At 40.2% G+C, this 23700-nt stretch overlaps 1 protein-coding gene across 3 annotated transcripts in view; it reads right to left on the bottom strand.

Annotated features, from left to right (window-relative positions):
- XPO4 (exportin 4) overlaps positions 1-23700 on the bottom strand; it is a 143856-nt gene that overhangs the window by 80812 nt on the left and 39344 nt on the right. For 2 of the 3 annotated variants that reach the window (XM_070409326.1, XM_070409328.1), the window contains exons 3-6: positions 20248-20389; positions 18787-18925; positions 11401-11517; positions 10514-10667 (exon numbers count right to left, since the gene is read on the bottom strand). In XM_070409326.1, coding sequence (XP_070265427.1) covers positions 10514-10667; positions 11401-11517; positions 18787-18925; positions 20248-20389 — 552 coding nt within the window. Of the gene's footprint in view, positions 1-10513; positions 10668-11400; positions 11518-18786; positions 18926-20247; positions 20390-20491; positions 20648-23700 lie in introns of all 3 variants that reach the window. The other variant, XM_070409327.1, reaches the window with a different exon arrangement.

Genomic DNA, 23700 nt, shown 5'->3' with positions numbered 1-23700 from the left:
GCCCCAGGCAGTGGCTGACTTCGTACCTCCTTGGAGGCCCCAGACCCAGTGCACCCAGTGAAAAGCTTCAGACCATAGCAGATTACAACTCAACACACCCACAAATGACACACTCAAGGGGCAGACTCAGTGAGCACCAAAACCCACTGAAGCAAATTCTGCTCCATAGGGTTGTCTCCTGCACAGCGCTCTTCCATTGTAGACACAGCTGTTCCTTACAGCCAATTGGGGTGGAGGTCAATTCCTCCCCGTGATGCCAACAGCAATCAAGGCTCAACTACAAGACTGTGCACACAGCCCACACAGAGGCGCACCTAAAGTGCCTAGCTCAGGTGACTGGGGAGGCTGAGCCATGGGCTCTACAAGACACTACAAAAGGCTACTCTATCAATTCCAAGAGACATGAGAGCTCTACCTAATACATAGGAACAAATACAGGGAAGCAGCCAAAATGCAAAGAATTGTTACAAATGAAAGAAATGGAAGAAAGCAAACTACTGGATACAGAGTTCAAAACAATGGTTATAAGGTTGCTCAAGGATCTTAATGAGAGCTTCAAGGGACTTAGTGAGACTTTCAAGGATCTTAGTGAGGATGTCAAAGACATTAGAAAGGAACAGTCAGAAGTTATGAATATACTAACTGAAATAAAGAATAATTTACAGGGATTCAACAGTAGAGGAGAGGATTCTGAGAATCAAATCAACAATTTGGAATATGAGGAAATAAAAAACACCCATCCAGAAGAGCAAAAAGAAAAAAGAATTAAAAAATATGAAGATAGTCTAAGGAGCCTCTGGGACAACTTCAAGCAACCAACACTTACATTATGGGGGTGCCAGAAGAAGTGAGCAAGATATTGAAAACCTGTTTGAAGAAATAATGACAGAAAGATCACAACATGGCACCTGACGAGACCCAGCCTGGACACTGTGCCACTGTGGTGCAACCACCACTGACCCCGCAGGGCTCTTGCCCCTGCAGTGTACTTATCCACTACCAATGCTACTGTGCTACCGGGGCTTGGGGATAGGAACTGTGCTGAAGGCTGGGAGGTGGATGTAGCCATCCCTAACCTGGAACTGTTGAACTGAGGACCTGAGGAGACTGAAGAGACTGCAGATCTATAGGTGAGATGGGAGGGCCTGGGACTGAGAAAGGAGGCTTCAAGGGCACTGGCTATGGAGACTGCAGAGTGGGTGCAGCAGTGGGAGCCTGGGACTGCAGTCCCTGGATAGAGTAGCACTAGCACCCTGCCATAGTGCAGCCTAGGAAGTTCCTCCTGAGCAGTGAGAAGAGACACGCAGTTGAGCTCAGAGCCAGCCTACACTGGAGGGATCTGAAGGACACTGCCAGCATTGAATCTGGAGGTCCATTTATATCTTGGAGGAACTCGTGCTGGTGAGCAGAAAGGGGGCTGGACAGTAGGCCCAGTAAAGATTAGAGATGCCCATCTGGAACACCAGGAAGGTACTCTCTTTCCCACTGGCCAAACAGTTGCTTCTGACTTCCACTGCAGCAATCTGAACCAAGGAGAAATAGTCCAAGGCTGGAAATCTGTGCCCCTGCAGGAGGCAAAGAGGTGCCAGCCAGACAGGCAGAGATGAGGTATTGGAAGGAGAGGAAGGGCCTGGTCCCCCATCCTACAAGCTACTGTCACCAATCCCAACAAGAGTCTGCTCAAACCAACCTGGTCAAGACCAGGATACCCCCACAGAGCCCTGCTCCATGGAGGAAGGGAGAACAGTTCAGAACAGAAACACTCAAGGTGTGAGACTTAAGGCAGACCCAGCCTCTGCGATAAGGAGGCCTCACCCACTACACTACAAGGAGCTTCAACCTATCGGGCCTCAATCAGGTTGCCCAGGGTCAGAAAGGGACAGTGATATACATAGGTCTGCACCAGAGAATCTCTCAGGAGGCCCAGGGCAGACACACAAAGGGACCTGATTCAACAACATCAGAGCAAAATCCAGGGAGCTCCACAAATAGCATACCCAAAGGTTTTGGAGTGTGTGTGTGTGTGCGTGTGTGTGGCCTTTTTGTTTTGTTTTGTTTTCGGGGGTTTTCCCCTTTTTTCTTGTATATCTATTAATTTGTTTCTTCTCTTTGATTCTATTCTCTTTGACTTTTTATTATTATTAATTTTTATTTCATTTTTTTTCTTATTTTCTCCTTTTTTCCCATTTAACTTTCCTATCTGTGTCTTAATATAAACATTGTTAGCAATTTTTAAATCCATTATTATTGCCAGGACAGTGTGGCCCAGTGGTTGAGCATCAACCCATGAAACAGGAGGTCACAGTTCTATTCCCGGTCAGGATACATGGCCAAGTAGTGGGCTGAAACCCCAGTAGGCAGATGATCAATAATTCTCTCTCATCATTGATGCTTCTCTCTCTCCTACTACCTTCCTCTCTGAAATCAATAAAATATATTTATTTAAAAATTAAATTATTATTATTTGATTTCTTTTCTGTTTCCTTTTCTTTTTTATTCCTATACTAGTTATTATAGCTTCCTCTTGCTTTCACTTTGCCATTTTTTCTTATTCTTGTTTCTCCCTCTTTCTTTATATCCCCTCCAAGACTTTGGTCTCATGGCTTCTAGTACTTTTTTATTTTTTCTTTCCTTTGCTTTCTTTTCTTTTTCCTTCTCCTGTTCTTGTTTTGCGTAGTTTGATGACTTTTGTGCTGTTTTTGATTAAGTCCCATGAACGGGACATCAACAATCAAATCCCAATTATAACAAAGGAGTCCAAAAAAGTCACACCAGGGGCAATCCTAGAGTATGCAGCTCAGGAGATCAAAGAGACTGCACCATTGGACCCCTAAAGACACTTTTTACATAAGGCCATCCCTAAAAAACTGACAAAACAGTTCTAATACATAGAAACAAATATAAAGAGACAACTAAAATGGGGAGACAAAGAACAAACCCAAATGTAAGAAAAGGAGGAATATCCAGAAAAAGAACTAAATAAATGGAGGCAAGCAGCCTATCAGAGTTCAAAGTAATGGTTATAAACATGCTTAGGAACTTAGTAAAAATTACAAGGCACTCAATGGGAACTACAACAGCATGAAAAAAAGACACAGAAACCATGAACAAGACCAGACAGAAATAAGAATAGCATATCGAACATTGAGGACACACTGGAAGAAATTAAAAGTAGATTGGATGAAGCAGAGGATGGAATCAGTGATTTGGAAGGTAGAAATAAATACCCAATTAGAGCAGCAAATAGAAAAAATAATTTAAAAGAAAAACAGCTTAAGGGAGCTATGGGAAAAGAAGAAAGAGAAGAAGAAGGAGAGGGGAAGGAGGAGGAAGAGGAGGAGGAGGAGGAGGAGGAGAAGAATGTGAGCAAGGAACAGAGAAACTGAAGAAATAATGACAGAAAACTTCCCCAATTTGTTGAAGGAAAGTCTCACAAGTTTAGGAAGCACAGAGAGACCCAATCAAGATGAACTCAAAGAGACCCACACCTAGACACGTCGTCATTAAAATGGCAAACGTTAAAGACAAAGAAACAATCTTAAAGGCAGAAAGAGAAAGACAAAAAATTACCTGCAAAGCAGTCCCCATTAGAACGTCAGCTGAATTCTCAATAGAAAGACTTCAGGCCAGAAGGGAATGGCATAAACTATACAAAGTAATGAAAAGCAAGGGCTGAATCCAAGACTACAGTATACAGCAAGGCTATCATGTAAAATTGAAGGTGAAATAAAAAGCTTATCAGAGAAAAAATTAGTTAACAGAGTATATTACCAGGAAACCTGCAAAGCAAGAAATGTTAAAGGGACTGCTTTAAGAAGAAAAGGAGAGAGCATCATAGGTATAAGAAAATTAAAATGGCAATAAATAAATACCTGTGAATAACGTTAAATGTAAATGGATTTAAGGCTCCAGTCAAAAATCATAGGGTAACTGAATGGATAAGAAACATGACCCATATATATGCTGTCCACAAGAGACCAACCTCAGAACAAAACATAGACACAGACTGAAAGTGAAAGGATAGAAAAATATATTCCACACACATGGAAAGAAAAAAAAAAAGCTGGAGTAGCAATACTAATATCTGACAAAACAGACTTCAAAACAAAACCCCATAACAAAAGACAAAGAGGGTCACTACATAAATACTAATGGGAATGACTCAACAACAAAATATAAGCCTAGTAAACTTATATGAACCCAATACCGGAGCAACCAAATATATATATATATATATATATATATATATATATATATATATATATTAAAAAAAACTCTTGATGGGCTTTAAGGGGGAGATCGACTACAAAACAGTAATAGTAGGGGACTTTTCCACTCCACTGACATCATGGGATAAATCTTCCACACAAAAAAATCAACAAGGAAACAGAGGCCTTAAATGACACACTACTGAAAAACAAAAACAAAAAAAATGACACACTAGGTCAGACTTAAGAACATTTCACTCCAAAGCAAAAAACTATATATTCTTCTCACGTGCACATGGAACATTCTCAAAGAGAGAACACATGTTAGACACAAAACAAATCTAAACAAATTCAAGAAAACTGATATACCAAGCATTTTCTCAGATCACAATGGCATGAAGTTAGGAATCAACTACAACAAAAAAAACTCAAATACAGGGAGGCTAAATAACATGTTATTAAACAACTAGAGGCCCAGTGCACGAATTCGTGCATGGGAGAGGGGGGATGGGACCACAGGAGGTTGGCTGACTGGGGGAGGGACCGCAGAGGGAGATTGGCCAGCCAGGTGGGAGGGACCACAGGAGGTTGGCTGGCAGCAGGGAGGAATAGGAGGAGGGACTGCGGGAGGTTGGCCGCTTGCCCTGAGGAGGGAACCGACCCTCAGACCCCCTGAGAAAGGGGCTGCGTCCGCTGCCACCCACCCCCAGTTCCCTGTCCCAGCCCAGGCCCAAAGGCCCCGGCAGGATCGGGAGAGGAGGCAACAGTTGCCGGGCGGGCACAGAAGGAACGGATGCTGGATGCCGATGCCACCCTTGGCATCCCAACACTGTGAGGTTCCCCACCTCCCCCCTCCTCCTTCCCTCACCGCTGCACCACCACTGCGGGGGGGGAGGGGGGGGAGGCCCCTGAGGAAGGGAGAGGACGGGAGCGAGACAAACCCTTGTGTCGAGGGCTAACTTACAACAGATCGCAGCAAGGGAGCTGCTCTGCTATGTATGAAACCTTGACCCAGAAGCAGGTCTCTACAAATAGCTTAGCACCAGCCGATGGGGGCCAGCTGGCTGGGGGAAGGGGCTGTGGGAGCACACTGACCACCAGGGGGCATCTCCTGCGTTGAGCATCTGCCCTCTGGTGGTCAGTGCGCATCACAGTGACTGGCTGATCGGTAGTTCCCAGTCATTCCATCGTAACAGTGCTTAGGCCTTTGTATATGTGTGTGTGTGTGTGTGTGTGTGTGTGTGTGTGTGTGTGTGTGTGTATATATATATATATATATATATATATATGAATGAATTACCAATGAGATCAAGCAAGAAATTAAAAACTTCTTGGAAACAAATGAAAATGAACACACAACCACCCAAAACCTATGGGACACAAGGAAAGATGTCCTGAGAAGGAAGTTCATAGCATTACAAGTCTACCTCAAGAAACAAGAAAAGCAATAAGCCTATAATAAATGATGAAATTGAAGCAGTCATTTAAAAACTCCCAGTAAACAAAGTCCTGAACTGGATGATTGTACAGGAGAATTTTAGCAAACATTCAAAGAAGAACTAACACTTGTTCTCCTCAAACTATTCCAAAAAACTCAAGAGGAAGGAACACTTCCAAGTTCTTTTTTTATGAGGCCAGCATTATCCTAATTCCAAAACCAGATAAAGACAATACAAAGAAAGAAAATAATAGGCGAATATCTGTGATGAACAGAGATGCTAAAATCTTCAACAAAATATTAGCAAATCAGAACCAGCAATACACTGAGTGGCCAGATTATTATGACCATCTGATGTTTGTAGGCAAATTAGCTATAATTTTGCACTGAAGTTGCTAGAGGGCCAGACCATTATAAATAGGGAACGAGGTTGTTTACCACGACAGTAGAAGTGATTTTTTTCTGAAGATATGGGTAAATAATGTGATTTAACAGCCTTTGAATGTGGGATATATTCCGTAACACAAGATAGCTGCACCCTCAGTGGAAGCCAAGTTCCCCTAACGACCCTTAATGAGCAATCAGCAGGGACCTGAGGCTGCAGGGTGCTGGGCCGGGACAGGGTACCTGATGCTGCGCCCCCCTCCCCCCTGGTGGGACTTGACAGGGGACGTCAGGCCGCACCCCCTGCCCAGGCACCAGGCTGGGGGAACCTCAGGCTGTGCGCCCCCTCCCGGCAGGGCTTGACGGGGGACCTCGGGCTGTGCCCCCTGCCTGTGGGGCTTGACGGGGAACCTCAAGGTACACCCCATGCCCCGGCCTGGGCCAGAGGACCCCTGGCCACGCGCCCCACCCTGGGGGATTTGAGGCTGCGCTCCCCGCCTAGCGGCGCTTGATGGGAGACCTCAGGCCATGCCCTCCACCCAGCACCGGGCCCGGCGACCTGAGGCTGCACCTCCCACCCAGAGGGTCTTGACAGAGGTGGGGTCGGCTGGGTCTGGATCTAGTCCAATGGGGGTGGGCCTGGCCGGGTCTGGGTCTCACGTGATTGAGGTGCACGTGGGTGGGTGGGGACTTGACTCTGGGTCCCATGGCATGCCTCAGATTCTGACAGGAGGAAGATTTTCATATACATTTTACTAATTTTCTTTTATCTCTGACACTTCTAATATAGAGAAAGGGCAAATAGCAATATTAAAATATTTCCTCTAATTAATTCCCTTTAAATGTGCAAAAATTTCGTGCACCGGGTCACTAGTATATATATAATTAAAAAAACACCTAAGCAAAGATTATACTGTAACACCCTCAGAGAAAAATTTTAAAGCACACCTAAGAAAATATGTGCTTCTTAACAATCCAAAAACATAAATAATAAATATATAACACTAGGGGCCCGGTGCATGAAGATTCGTGCACTGGTGGGGGGGTGAGGTGCATGGGGGGTGGGGGTGGAGGTCCCTCAGCCCGACCTGCAGCCTCTCCAATCTGGGCGCCCTCAGGGGAGCCCTCTCCAATCCGGGAGTTTCTGTCTGTCTTTGCAATCATATGAGCAAATTGTCTGAGACCCCCAATCCAGTTTGGCTTGTTGCTCACAGAATAATAGAGGCATTTTTTTTTTTCTTTGCTTCATTGGTGGAAATTTCCTGGAAGTTTTAAGATATCTTCCCTTTAATTTTTCCTAAACACTCTGATTTTACTTATGTCTCTCATCTTTGCTTTCCCTCCATCCCCAACCACAACAGTAACTTGCTCCAGGCTCACTTTGCTCTAGTGTCTAGGAGATCCGTCTGCCACCAGAACTATGATTCCCAGCATTCCTGGTGCTCCCCACACTCTGGGCTTCCACTTCTGGTCATGGGGCTGCCACCAAAACTACTATTCCCAGAATTCCTGGTGCTCCCCACGCTCTGGGTTTTCCCTGACCAAGGGAGCCATGTTTCCCCAAGCCTCTGGCTCTCCTGCTCTGCTCTGTGTATGCAAATTACCCGCCATCTTTGTCTGGTTAATTTGCATGCTCACTCCTCATTGGCTGGTGGGTGTGGTGGGGGGACGGTTAATTTGCATGTTTCTCTTTTATTATATAGGCTTGTTTTTTAGGAGAAAGATGATTAGAGATTAGGAATAAAAGGAGGAAGTGATAAACCTCCAGTAAACTGCCCCACAGAACAGCAATTGCCTTTGGGAGAGGATTGATTAAAGACATCTAGAAGAGATTAAATTAAACTAACTGTAATTTCCTATACCATAGGTAATATGTCAGATTTAAGAAGGAAGAGCATTTGTAGGTAACTAGCTGATGAAACTCTTTATTCAAGGAGACTAATACAACAAATACTGGCTAAGTCCTGAGTACTGTAAATGTATTGTTTCATTTAATCCATTTAACATTCCTTATCCCCATTTTACTTTTGGAAAAACTGAGTCTCAGGGAGGTTAAGTAATTTACCTTTGTTCAGTTGGGACTGATCTTAGATATGTCTGACTCAACACAAATGAGAGCCACTGTGTAGCACTGCCTTCAATCTATCAATGGGCAGCAAATGTTCCAGAATAGCAAATTGTAAACTTTAAGGAGATGCTCTCCAAAATACAAACTTCCCACATCAGTAAATGATTTAAAAAGTAGATATATTTTTTAAAATATATCTTTTTGATTTTAGAGAGGAAGGGACAGAGAGAGAGAGAGAAAGAGAGAGAGAGAGAGAGAGAGAGAGAGAGAAACATCAATGATGAGAAAGAATCATTGATAGGCTGCCTCCTGCACACCCTACACTGGGGATTGAACCCGCAACCTGGCCAAGTGACCTGACCGGCAATTGAACCATGACCTCCTGGTTCATAGGTCAATGCTCAACCACCGAGCCATACCAGCTGGGCAAAAAAAGTAAATGTTTAAAGCTGTAATCTAACCCATTTAAATAGCTTTTGTATAACTAATAATTTGCTAGAAACAAAATTTCCATATTTTCTCTTAAAAACATCTTTGAAGAATAAACATAATGACCTTATTATTTACCCTTGAACAATATTGCCACCATAAAAATCAAGTTAAGAGTCTTAGCCAGGTGCCGTAACCAGTTTGGCTCAGTGAATGGAGTGTCGGCCTGCGGACTGAAGGGTCCCAGGTTCGATTCCAGTCAGGGTCATGTACCTTGGTTGCAGGCACATCCCCAGTAGGAGGTGTGCAGGAGGCAGCTGATCGATGTTTCTCTCTCATCGATGTTTCTAGCTCTCTATCTCTCTCCCTTCCTCTCTAAAAAATCAACAAAATATATACATATTTTAAAAAGTCTTAGCCAGGTGACTCAGTTGATTGGAGAGTTGTCCCATACACTGAAAAGTGGCCAGTTCAATTCCCTGTTAGGGCACAGACCTAGGTTTCAGTTCAATCACCAGTCAGGGTGCCTATGGAAGGCAATGGATCAATGTTTCTCTCTCTCTCTCTCCCCTCCCTTCCCCCCTCTGTCCCTCCGTCCCTCACTCCCCCCGTCTCTGCAAACATACCCTCAGGTGAGGATTTTTTTAAAAAGTCAAGTTAGAGACTTAAGGAAAGACAGTCAAAATATTCAAGTCATTACATTCTACAAGAAGATACAATTCAGTTGCTTAATAGAAATACAATTCCCATTGTCTCCTTTTCCTGCCTAAGAGTTACTGCCCTTCCATTAGGGAGCAAGAGTCCCAACATCTACCCAGTTTTCCATTTAGTCAATCTTCTACAAAACTGTAAATGTAATTTTTAAATCCTCTGAGTAGTCCAGTGTACTGTGTATTATCTATATAATAGAGGCCTGGTACACTAATTTGTGCATGGGGAAGGGGCGAGGGAGGTTGGCTGGCTGGCCCCACCCCAATGGGGGGGGGGCGGGGGGGGCGATTGGCGGGCCAGTTGGCCAGCCACAGTGCACATCATACCGACCAGTCGTTCTGGTCACTTGGCTTTTATGTATCCGATATAATATCCTATATAATAACACCCTACTATGCAAATCAACCAAACGGCAGAATGACTGGTCGCTATGATGCGCAGTGACCATCAGGGGGTAGACACTCAATGTAGGAGCTGCCCCCTCTTGGTCAGTGTACTCCAACAGGGGGAGCACCGCTCAGCCAGAAGCCAGGCTCACGGCTGGCGACCATAGCAGTAGGAGCCTCTACCCCTCCATGGCAGCGCTCAGCGGGCCTAAGCTGGCAATCAGACATCCCCCAAGGGGTCCCGGACTGTGAGAGGGCGCAGGCCAGTCTGAGGGGACACCCCCCCCCCCCCCGCCCCGCCACCGGTGCACAAATGTTGTGCACCAGGCTTGTAATTTAGATATACAATCCTAAGTGACTGGTATACCGCTTGACCATTTGACCAGTCGCTATGACGCACACTGACCACCAGGGGGCAGATGCTCAACGCAGGAGCTGCCCCCTGGTGGTCAGTGCACTCCCACAGCGGGAGTGTTGCTCAGCTGACAGGCAGTCACCAGGTGCTGGGCTCATGGCTGGCGAGCACTTCTCTGGCAGCACAAGCCTCTCCTGCCTCTGCGGTAGCACTACCAAGCTGCGGCACAGGGAAGCGCCACGGGGCCAGGATGAGCGGGACCAGTGCAGCGCCTGGCCCGGGCTTGGACTCCTCCCCGGCCGCCTGCCGCTTCATGAACTACTACATCCCCTGAGGGGTCCCAGATTGCAAGAGGGTGCAGGCCAGGCTGAGGGACCCCACTGGTGCACGAATCTGTGCACCAGGCCTCTAGTATAAAATAAACTTATATTCCACTTCTAAAAAACACTTATTTCATTTCAACATGTTTTACAAACGACAGAAATAGGGTACTTTCAGCCATAATTGTCATCTTATTCAGTTGTTAAAGGATATAATTTGGAGGAAGAAAGTTCCAGCTCAAGACCTGATTGGCGAGTGAGAGGTAGCGCTGAAACACTGAGGACATCTGAGCACTGAGGTTTTCCCGCCTGCTGAACTCCTGCAAAACTTCCACGGTTAACACGAAAATCTGACGAAGGTCTTCTTCCTGCAATAAATAGGTCACAAGTATTTTTGCGTCATAAGCTCAGTCAAAATGCATTCCCTTTTAGAACTATAATAGAAAACAAACAAAAACCTTAACATTTCCAATGGAAAACACTATTTCTTTAGGAACATTTTCCATTTTTAGGCCTGCTCATATTTTCACCACAGTGAGCTTTCAGGTGACACCAGTTTGAATACATTTACTGTGACAGAAAGGCTACTTTGTGGAGCAGTGAGTCTGACAACTAGACAGAGCTGGAGCGTTAGTTGCTCTAGTGCAGGATCCTCGGATTTAAGCCAGTGCCTTCACATAACTTTACTTCAGAGCCAAACAATACACACAAGACAAAAAGCCCACACCATCTGCAATAACATTTTAAATACACAGCCCTCATGGGCATTCTGCCAGGTCTATTTTTAAGGCCATCAGGGTTCTACCAATTGAAGCACTGACATCTAAACACAATAAGATCAAAATAAATAAATTAAGAATCTTTAAAGTAGTATTTCCTTTTTGTTTTATTTAAAGACTAGCATTAAACAAGTAACCTTAAATTGTAATCTATACTCACCAAGCCTATCACTTTATTATATCCTAAGAAATCACAACACAAACCTTCAGGTATAGGCTGTCATCCAACCAGATCAAATAAATGTTCTCACTGCATTGAGAAGAGACTATATAAAAAGCACACGATCTTATCATTAAAACATAAGAACAAAAATGCAAATACCTGGAAAACTCTTTTGCAGTTGCCATGGAATTCCATGCTCAGTCCGATGTTGCTGGTTTTACTTGAACTTGAGAATTCACTCAATAGTGCAGTCAGAATAGAACAGGCCAGAGTTTGCTGTCATCATTGGGTAAGAAATAATTGAGGCATTATTTTTCCAATACTTTGTTTCAATACCACATTTGTTCAAACATAATGAAACATTTTCTTTCTATCTTTAGATCTTCCATTATATCTTTAGATTTATACCTACCAAAGAGAAAATCAGATAGTACAAAATAATGATTGGCTCTCCTTCCTAAGTGGCCTAGTAATTGTTAGTTCTTCCTCAACCCCAGTTACCCAAATACATCCAACACTTGAACTCGGGACATACTCCTAATTTGATCACAGAGTATAAGTGGTATTTTAAGATACTGAATTTATTATTACCCACTTTACATTAGAAAGAAATGAGATTCACAGACATAAGAAATGAAGATGGGGAGCGGAAAAAAAGGATATATGTAATACTTTCAACGATACTGGTTCATAAAAATAAATAAATAAATAAATAAACACAAAGAAGTATAGAAGAAGAAGAAGAAGAAGAAGAAGAAGAAGAAGAAGAAGAAGGAAGAAGGAGGAAGAAGGAAGGAAGAAGGAAGAAGGAAGAAGGAAGAAGGAAGAAAGAAGAAGGAAGAAGGAAGAAAGAAGGAGAAGAAATGAAGTCCAGCTGAAATTAAGCCCAGGTCTGTCTATGCTCAGATGATAGTAAAATGTATTTCCAAATAGATGAAAAGTGGAAAGTTTATAGTCTTCCAAATATTAACCAGGTAGTATTCAAAATTTTTTTTCATTGAAAACGAAGGTTTTCCTCCTCAGTGGCTCTATCCAACAGGCTCCTAATATCAACTCATCATTTTTATTCACAGACTATTTAGAGTCAAAGGTGCCAAGAATGGAGAGGATACAAATTATTTTGGCACATTTCCAGGGGTTACACAGAAATATGCTCACTACCTCTGAATAACCAAAGATTAAAGTCAGGATGATACTATTTATACAAGCCAACAGAACAGCTGAACAGTCATCCCACCCACTAACTGCCACATCTTTGTTCAGAAATGCTTGTGATGTGGGTACCTTGACCTTATAGATGCTTATCTTGGCAAATCTTAGCAAATATACATAAAATCAAATTCCCAAATATTGCCATGAGTTGATATTTATTGGAATGATGGTTACATGGGTGACCAATACGCTCTTGTTTATTTTTGCATATGTCTGAAATTTTCCTCTAAAAAAATGTAAAAAGAATTAAGTTACTATTGGCCTCTTAATCTCAACTAAAATAAGCATGATGTATAACTGCTATTTACAGATGGCATACTAGCCCATACATTACAGCAGTTTCTCACACTTTTCCATACCAGGAAACCCTAACAGAAAACACATGCAAACTTGTCAAGAATCAGGGGGACAGCCGAAACCGGTTTGGCTCAGTAGATAGAGCGTCAGCCTGCGGACTGAAGGGTCCCGGGTTCGATTCCGGTCAAGGGCATGTACCTGGGTTGCGGGCACGTCCCCAGTGGGAGATGTGCAGGAGGCAGCTGATCGATGTTTCTCTCTCATCGATGTTTCTAACTCTCTCTCTCTCTCCTTTCCTCTCTGAAAAAGGTCAATAAAATATATTAAAAAAAAAAAAAAAAAAAAGTGGGGAAAAAAAAAAAAAAGAATCAGGGGGACAGACCAAACTGCTTTCAAGAAGGATAAAGTACTCTGAATCCGCTTAAACACACACCACACACTTTCTAGTTTTACCTCAAAATATGCATTTGTTTTAATATAAAAATGTCCCTCTTCCCTAAGTCATTTAGAGAAGTGTACAAGTTTAACTGCCTTCTCTTACAGAGAACAGTTCATTGCACACTCATTTCATTTTACAATTTAAAGCAAGCATGTCACACTCATGGCCTGCATGCAGCCCACAACAAATATTTTTGCGGCCGAGCCAATGTAACGGTATGTAAGAAACATTTTAATAAAAATGTCTTAATTTTTACAACATTCTGTTATACATAATTATTAATAACGAACTACAACGTTCGCTAATGATTGATAACTATAATCACGTTGCATTCATTTCCCTTACAAGCCTTATGCGCAGGTGCACCATTTCTCTCCACTAATACCAGCAGCGAATCTGTTAGCAGCCGACTGCCACGTCATTAGTCTTGGACTGAATTGTTTGGTGTGCACAACAGGAAATACTTTGCTTTCAGAGAACAAGAAAAATAGGTTTATTTGCGTTATGCTTATTAATTTGTGCAGTTATTCAGTGTCTGGTAAGTTAATGTTCAAGAAAAATATTAATTTTTATTAAAATGTTCTATTATTTTATGTTAACAATTACTTTTATTTCAGCCCTTTGTAGTGAGCATGTCTCTATCAAAATAAATCTATGTTTCTATGAAAATTAAAGCTTTTGCTTTTTTGCGGCCCACATAAACTTAAACTGTGTTTATTTGGCCCATGTTAGCCTTTGAGTTTGACAAGCTTGCTCTAAAACAGCAACCTTTTACTCTAAGGAAGTACTAATTCACCCATAAAAGCAAGTACATTCTTAACCCATGATAACTAAAACAAAATACATTCTTATTACAGACTATTTAGCTTTCTGAACATTTTAAAATAAATTAACTTATCAGACACTGAATAACTACACAAATTAATAAGTGTAATGCAAATAAACCTTTTTCTTCCTACAAAAATAATGTATCATCTTCTTTTAAAAACCAGAAAGTACAGAAAAGCACAGAAGGGAATAAAATTTCCCACAATCCTACCATCCAAGGGCCACTACTGTTAACATTTGTCCACAGCTTCCCGATGTGTTAATGCACAGGTATCATTAAATACACACCAATACCATCAACTGAGATGTCATGTTTTGTATTTTCCTTTTCCTCTTCATATTTATGAAATATAAACACAAATTTTTAAAAGCAACTGTGTTCTTATCAAATTTACCACTCAAAGACTTAATACATGAAAATAAATTATGCATCGTGGCTAAGAGTTATTACCAGAAATCAAATATTCTGATTTTAATGTACGCAAAATCACCAGCTTTCAAATAACTAAGTAAGATATTTTCATCATTAAAAGAAACCAAACAATTTAATCGCTCCTTAATTTGGAAGCCCTGTAAAGACTTGAGAGCAGTATCATAAACATTAATTATACTATACTGCTAATGCTCAAAGGTGCCAAAAGAACAGAAATCCCTGGAGAATAAGGAATGATTAAGTATCGATTGTACATTAAGAGAGTAAAGCACCTCTGCACATATCAACAGAGTACTTCTGGCTATTCACAGAGGCATTAACATCACAGTGCATCTAAGACTCATTTCCCAAAGTGTTCACACATTTTCAGTATTTAATTATCAATTCAATAAAACCTCAAAATTACTCTCATGGTAGGTGCATTACAATAGCTGGGAAGCAAGCTGAAAGTGTAATCCTAAGAGAGAAAAGGGGACAGCTCCTTCTCAGGACAGAGAGAGGGAGGAAAGGGGTAAGCATCCAGTTCACCTATGAGAGGTCACAAGTGTTTTGTTTTTCTTACCCTGTAGAAGAAGGTTCCTGTGTGCTTGCTTCAGACTTAGATCTTAATGGTTAGCCCAAGTGCATTACCTCTGAACCCCCCACGGATTGGTACTGTACCAGTAAACCCTAGATTTTGAGAGCCTCAATTTAACAGACTTCGGATTTAAGAGACAAAATTTCCGGTTCATATGTCTCACGTTAAAATTAACCCTTTGTTAATTTTAAAATGCTTTCAACCAAGATTTGCCTATATTTAAATTAACAGGGGTTTTTTTGTTAGTAATTCACTGTTATTTTTTGTTAATCCTCACGCGAGGATATTTTTTCCATTGATTTTTAGAAAGAGTGCAAGGGAGAAAGGGAGGGGAGAAAGAGACGGAGGGAGAGAATAAGACAGAGAGAGGGAGAGAGAAACATCAATGTAAGAGAGAGAAACATAGATTATGGATTGGTTGCCTCCCTCACATGCCCTGACCAGAGCCGGGGATTGAACCTGCAACCCAGGTACGTGCCCTTGACTGGGAATCAAACCCACAACCCTTCAATGTGCAGGTCAATGCTCTAACCAATGAGTCACACCAGCCAGGGGCATACATACTTAATTTTATTACACAAACATTTCTACATAAGTAAAGGCAGGTAAACTAACTAATTTGTCACTTTTTAACATACAAATTCAGAAAACCTACTTTGTTATATAACAGACTTTCAGCTTTAATGGACAAACCCCTCACACGAATTAGTCCATTATATGGAGGTTTTATTGTATCTTCAAGTACTGCCTCTCTACCCCTTGTCACAGTCAGGGCTCGATATTATTTCTGTACTGGAGACAGTGACTCTGATACTCAAGAGGGTCAAAAACAAAAGCTGTTCTAAATAATTTAGAATGGTGAATTTCAAAGAAATCTGATCAAAGTTGACTGACTGATAAACAAGAGACTATGAGATTGTCTACTACAGTTTACAGGGATTAAACTAGTATAAATACCATTAGTACAAATCTGAGACTTATAAAAGGTTAACATAGCAAGGCTTCATTTATCCAAGATAAAAAAGAATTAAGCGAATATCTGTTTATTTTCCAAATGCAGCAAACATTTGTAATGGAACTTACTTCTTGTAAATGTTTCCAAAAGACTTATTTCTAAAACACTTACTATTTGATGTTGTAATCGCAAACAACTGAAATCTACTAAAACGCACAGGCTTTATATGCCATGACCAAGTGGTACCAGAGCCCAGGCTTTTGGATTACACCACTCCCGTTTTTCTCAGTCATCCTGGTCTGGTGTCACACATGCTGTTGGCAATGTGACCAACACTAACAGGCCAGCCTAAATTGATCATTCTTATTTCCGACAAGTTAGAAACCAAGCAATACAATTTATTAAAACTATATCCAAATAAATTCTAAATAAAAATATTGCAGGACTCTTTCTGGAGTCCAGTACTAGAATCCCCGTTTAGACAAAGAAGTCAGAAAATCTGGGTTACAACAGCTCAGGATTTGCCACTTTAGGTACCTGAGGGCAACTCACTTCTGGCTTGGCTTCACTTTATCTACAAAAAGGGTCACACCCTCTACCCTGCCTAATTCATGTGATTGTCCTAAGGTTCAAATTAAGTCATGCAGGTAAAAGTACCACGTAAAATGCAGCAGGTTACCTATAAGATAAAGAAGCAACAGGATTTTTATCATCATGATATAAAATAATCACCTATTTTGGCTTTTCTAATCCTACTTCTTGATTATCTACATTACACCAAATTAAAATCACAAGATAGGTTATCAATTAATAAGAGAAAGCCATAACTAGAGCATCACTAAAGTAACAGAGTAGATGCTCAGTTATCTGGATTAATGAGTCAACTTTATCTCTACATCTAACACTATATTAATACAAAGGAGAAGTGAAAAATGAATACACAATGTATTCCCTATATTTTCAGTTGTTGATAAATTCCAAAAAGAAAATTTAAATAAGTAGAACAAGCAGAAGATACTCAATGAGACTTCAAGGTTATAAAATTGTCTAATCTATTCTTTCATTGAAGTACTAAAAATCCACAAGTTAATTCACTAACAACTAAGTAACTGTTGTCGTCACATTTAAGTCTTATAGCAGCATTCTCATTTCTATTAAAAGCCATTAATTTCATTACAGTGAAAAAATACCCTAAGAGATAGCTTGCCTTACTCACCAGCTTACTGTCACAAGCACAAGATACTCAAACACTAACTCCAGCTGACAAAATACAATACTCTTGTTCAGAGAGAGGATTGTCTCTTATAATAGCTTGGCTCTTCCCCCAGGAGCTTTATTACCAAGAATAAACTTTATGAAAGGTTGCCGTACACTCAGACTTCCAGCTGCTCCCCTAACCAATGAGCCTGTGATGAGAGAGATTAGCTGGTATCACACCCAGGACAGTGCTGCTGGGGACAAGTCAGTTTCTCACCCACTCCTCTCACATGGCAGAGGAAGAAAGAAGACTAAATGCTAAATTACACAGCTTTAAATGTGATTTAATGTATGCCTACTATCAAAGGAAATAAAACAAACATGAAGTAGATTAAAATTTTGCTTAAACATTAATTTCAAATAAAAAAATTTAATTTAGCTCCTTTCCTTAGGAAATTAAAGTTTCTAACGAGTACACAGTAGATCTGACCCTTGCAAACTGCAGTGAAGTAACCTCAGCAACCTTTATAGCCACAGAAGGAAAATGACCCATCACAAAGATGGGCATGAAACAACCTATTATCTAATAACTGTACAAGCACACTTGCTCTAAGAACACGTCATAAATGGAAAACTGTACTGTGTCCGAAAAATTTAATATCCTTAGGAAACATTTTATGAATTAGATAGTCTTCCACAAAATTATCTGTAGAGAATCAAGACTATATAAAATATTTCTTAAAGCATTAAAATTAGAGCTAATAAGTTGGTTTTCAATTTTAATACACAATTAGTTTTCACTCACGAATAATAGCATAAATACTTCCTTCTGACTTTCAATAATTAAAATATTATTTGATAGAACAAGAGATCATTTAGTAGTATTCATGTCCTAATAAGATTATATAAATATAGGGGTGATACCAATGGGGAGATCAACACTTGATGAATGCTTAATATACTCATTGAGCGCTGTCTCCTCTGCTGGGCAGCCCCTAATTGTTAATCCACAATAAAAATCACCGAATCTACTATACTGCCCCAAATTTATTTAAACAGACTAGTATAAGGGATGGACCACAAAAAATATATTATTAGAAAGGGAAGAGTGAAAGCCAAACTACATAGTTTCTGGCCAACGAAGGTATATAGTTTGGCCTCACTTAACTCATGAGGTCAACCCTCTTTCATCCACAGAAAACCATCAATAATCTCTTTTTTTCAAATATCTCTTAAAATCTCCTTTATAAAGAAAGTTTCTAGCCAACACTATATCCATGTTCACTAGTAGCTGCCAAAGGTTTATTAAAAATGGAGGAAGTGTTCAATAGAAGGAAAATGACTAAGCATAGTGTGGTATATTAGCTTATGATATTTTACAGCATTAAAATGATGATTATGAATACTACAGCAATATGGAAACATAGGATCAAATGAAAAAGTGAACTACACTATATCTACAGTATGTACACATGTATGAAAAGGACTAGAGGAAATAGGAACAATTAAAAACTGCTTTTTCTTTCATGTAGATAGCCGTTGCTGTAATGGAATCTGTATAATATAAAAGATAAATATTTACAAATGTGAATAGTTAGCATACTTACCACAGTGGGATTGCCACTACTGATCAACTGGCTGACTTCATGAAAAATGCTCTTGCAGTCAATTGACTTATCTAGTGAGCCTCGTTTTACAATTACTGCTACTGCTAAGAGAATCTGTTCCCGAACATACTTTTGGAGGCTGTAAAACATAAAGATCAAAGTGAAAACTTTTACATAATTCTAATATAAAAATACTCCCAAATTTCTCACTATGCCTGAACTCCTAATAACCCTGCTTACGTCTCAGTGGTTGTGTATAGACTCCAAAGCCAGAAGACCTGGGTGCAAATCCACACTCCATTATCTACCGGCTATGTGACCCTAGGTAAGATAGTTAACACTCAGAGTCTCAGTTTTCTCTTCTGTGGAATGGGGACAACAGTAATAGGGTTATTACAAGAATTAAATGTTCTCAAAACTGTGCCCAGTACACACTAAGCACTATGTAAGCATTAGTTTCTTCAATCAATGTTTGATACATGTAAGTCAACCCACTAAGAGCCAGATTAAGATTCCACCAATTAAGAGAAAAATTCTGACCCAATATCCATCTCCAAGCAGTAATATAATCTTAAATCTATTCCCATGGAAAGGCAACATGCTAGCTATCTAATACACAACGTTATAGAAACGAGCAAATTTTTAAAAATCTTTTTTAAAATCTCATCTCTGAGATCTGTTCCTCAGTGTGGTGGAAGAAGTACTGGTCCCAACTGGAGGCATTATAAAAAGCTCATTAACCCTCGCAGGTTTGGCTCAGTGGATAAAACGTTGGCCTGTGGACTGAAGGATCTTGGGTTCAATTCCGGCCAAGGGCACATGCCTAGTTTGTGGGCTCGATCCCTAGTGAGGGGCGTGCAGGAGGCAGCCAATCAGTGATTCTCTCTCACATCATTGATGTTTCTATCTCTCTCTCCCCCTCTTCCTTCCTCTCTGAATCAATAAAAAAAAATTTTTTTTTAAAAAAAAAAAGCTCATTAGACAAGGAGCTAGAGATTTAACAGTCTTTTCACAATTGTTTCTTAAAGAAAACATAACCCTGAACTTTACAATCCAGCCTTTAGAAAGCACAAGGACACAACTACCGGCTAGGGCAGCTGTGGGCAAACTACGGTCCGCGGGCCGGATCCGGCCCGTTTGAAATTAATAAAACTAAAAAAAAAAAGACCGTACCTTTTTATGTAATGATGTCTACTTTGAATTTATATTAGTTCACACAAACACTCCATCCATGCTTTTGTTCCAGCCCTCCAGTCCAGTTTAAGAACCCATTGTGGCCCTCGAGTCAAAAAGTTTGCCCACCCCTGGGCTAGGGCCATGTGTATGAGTTTTTAAAATACGAGGCCCACACAGAGCTTCCCCATGATGTCTAGCATTAAAAGAAATAAAGAACAAAAGGAAAAGCTCCAAAAGGATAAGCTTAGCATGAGTGTTTCAGCAGAACCTCCTCTGTGTACTTACTTGGGCCTCTGTAAGACGTAAGTTAAAAGGAATGTTCGCAGTGACTCAATGCTGCCCTTTTCCAAGAGAATCCACTCTCGGACCACTGCCTCCATGATGGCCGTGGCAGCTTGAAAGAGGACATAGTCCACCTTGCTTGTTTCTGAGGAAAGAATTAGATTCTTTCTGTAAACAGCAGCTCATCTTCCCTTGAACACGTTGCATTTATTAATTGAACTTTTCAGACAAGGAATAAGATGGTTACCTGTTATTTTTTTTAATCCAGTGACCTTGCTCTAGCACCACAAAGAGGTTAGTTCCTCTCAGAAGACACCTCTGGCAGGTGGCAGCTAATCCCCGATCACAATTTTCACAAACTTTCCTCACCTCTCTTCAACTGTTACTTCCAAAGCATGAGGAACTAAAAAATAACACAGCTTTAAAAAAAATAAAATAAAAATATAAAGCAGTCAGAAAACTTCCTAAGAGATTCTCACCCTGTGCAAAACAGAACTTGGTACCTGCAAAATACCTTAACAAACTAGTCTTTGAACATTACTATTTGTGATGAGCCACACTGTTAAAATATTTCAATGTAGCCCTGGTTAGAGCATCAGCCTGCAGACTGAAGGGTCTTGGGTTCGATTCCCATGTCAAGGGAATGTACTTGAGTTGCAGGTTTAATCCCCGGGCCCAGTTGGTGTAGGAGCCAACCAATCAATGTGTGTCTCTCTCATATCAATGTTTCTCTTTCTCCCTTTCTCTTTCTCTTTCTTTCTCTTTCTCTCTCTCTCTCTCTCTCTCTCTCTCTCTCTCTCCCCCCTCCCCCTTTCACTCTCTCTAAAAATCAATGGGAAAAAATATTCTCAGGTGAAGATTAACAAAATAATATATATACATATATATTTCAATGTAAGTAATTAAGCTTTCAGCAGGATGACCCATCTCCAATAGTAAGTTCAGAAATAAATACAATCATTAAGATATTTTTCTCAAATTAAAAAAAAGTAAAAAAAAAAAAAAAAAGGAATCAATTTACACAAGGTGAGAAGTTCTTGTGAATTTTCTGATTGCAATACTGATCAAACTGAGTAAAATCCCAAAGCTACACTTAGAAAGATCCAGCCTTAACTAGCAAGTGATAGTATCTGAACTAAAAATTGAATCCAGAGGGGGGAAACAATAGAAAACTAACATACCTAAAAATATTTTATGTTTATGTTAATTTTCTATTTTTCTTTTATTCACAATACAACTGCAGTCTTTTCAAACAGCATAATCAAAAGGGAGAAACAGTCAAAATAAAGTCAAGAAAAAGTGGGGATTTTCTGAAGCTCCAAAAAGTAACCATCATGTGAAATCCATGAAATGTCTATGATTAGAGTGCAGGTTATTTGCCAAGATCATTGGACATGAGTAGAGAAATGCACTCTAGGCAAACAATGGCACCTTCAAGAAATTAGCAGAAGAGCATGAAGATACACCATTTTCTCTCCTATTCAAGTTTAGGTCATTTAGAAATCTTACCAAGTGATCTTGACACAATTAGCCATAAAAATGTGAGAGAAAAGGCATACCCTACATAAATCCCTATTACATTACACTACTACCTAGCAATTTTGAAAATACCAAAACTAATAAGAGGAACCAATTTAGACCTTCTTTTCAACGTTTTATTATTCCATGCTATCTTTACATGAATTCTAATTGAGATGATCATCAAAACTCACAAAAATTTAGAAACCTTAAAAAATAATAAATAAAGCAATCGCTTCCAAAAATGTAAACTTATAATGAAAAGATGCATTTAAAGTTCCAGGAGAAAATTAAGTGTTTTATTAAAAGAGGATTTGATACAAAACCCAGCTTTATCTATGAAGTACTGCTTCATAATGGTCACTCAAATAACCTCTTATTATAAATCTCTTTTAAAAACAAAATGATGGTGTCTGCCTATCTTCATATTCCATTACAACAGTAAAAATTTTAAGATAAACCTGAAATCCTTAACCGTGGATTTTAACAAGAAAGCAAAACCGTAGGGACTCACAGAACTTTAGAAATAGAACTCCAAAGATCATCTAGTTCAATTCCTGCCATTTTACAGTTAAAGGAAATGAAGCACCAAGAGATGAAGAAGGAAATCCAAGATCACAAGGCTGCTGTGTTCCTTAAGCAATGCTGATCCAGCCCTAACTGCACATGCCAAGGAAGGTAAGACCAAACAAGCACCTTCTGGTCTTCAAGGGCAATGGAACATGCTTACTTCTATCTGTGCTGGGGGCACAATTATAAAAGGTGAATGACATTCAAAGTTTCCAAGGTGGCTTTTTATAAGTTGATTTTTAGAAAGAGGAGGAGAAGGGGGGGGAGGGGGAGAGGGAGGGAGAGAGAAAGGGGGAGGGAAGAAGAGAGAAACATCCACCTGATCTGTTGCATCCATTTGTTGCTCCACTGATCCAAGCATTCATTGATTGATTCCTATATGTACCCTGACCGAGAATTGAACCCCCAACCTTGGCATAATGGAACGAGGCTCTAACCAACTGAGGAACCTGGCCAGGGCTCAAGATAACTCTTTTCCTCTGCTTGGTATTAAATGAAGATTTCTGCATTACTACCCCCATAAAAAGCTCTCTACAAAAGGAGGAATCTGGAAAAAAGAAAGCCAAATTTCAAAGAAGGAATTTTTCTAACCTAATAAATTACACTTTCTCATGAAAACTGTTATTAGCCTTCCTACACTACACTTACCCCTAACATAAATGTGCGAATGCTGCTTGCAGGTACTCTAGTAACTTGCCAGCAGGACCCACACAGTACCTAAGGCCTATTTTTCTCTGCTGGAGACACTGGAAATGGCCAGGTCTTCACAAGGAACTCACATTCATTTGGAATTTCTAATTAGGGTAACTTTCCATGACTAGGGCACAGTCTAGACGACCAATTATTTTCAGGCCACTTTAGCTGGACACTTTCATTTCCTACCACAGTAACTTTAATAATAATTACATAACTAAAATTCATTTGTATCTTGTCAACCATCTGAAACTAGACAGAGCCATGAAAACAAAAGTTAAAATGAAGTAAATGTCAGAGAGGAAATGTACACACTACATTTTGATCGATCAGAAAGTTTTGTGTTGGTTTTTTTTTAAGAAAACCCTAGTAGTCAAGCCCAGATGTCAGTGAGGACAATCACCTCTCTGGCTTTAAAGTACAAATTCTGCTTAATGATAGACATATATGCACATCATTTTGTTTTATTTTGGCTATTTCTGAGGTAACAAATAAAATAATTCCATTTCTCCCTGAGAGGAGGACAAAAGAATGTCACAAAGCCCCAGGAGATAGTGACTCCCTCGCTGTCTGGGAATATAATAGTTCTTTAACAAGAAGAGAACTCAGGATTTCTTAAGAAACATTTGACCCCCATAAACCTAAAAAATTCCTATGCCAAAGACTTCTGAGGTG

Source organism: Myotis yumanensis, unplaced genomic scaffold, assembly GCF_028538775.1.
Source record: "Myotis yumanensis isolate MYYU_CA2020_CCGP unplaced genomic scaffold, mMyoYum1.0.hap1 SCAF_3, whole genome shotgun sequence".
Taxonomy (NCBI): Eukaryota; Metazoa; Chordata; class Mammalia; order Chiroptera; family Vespertilionidae; genus Myotis; species Myotis yumanensis.
The sequence above is the reverse complement of the archived record's forward strand: the minus strand, read 5'-3'. Positions and strand labels throughout refer to the sequence as shown.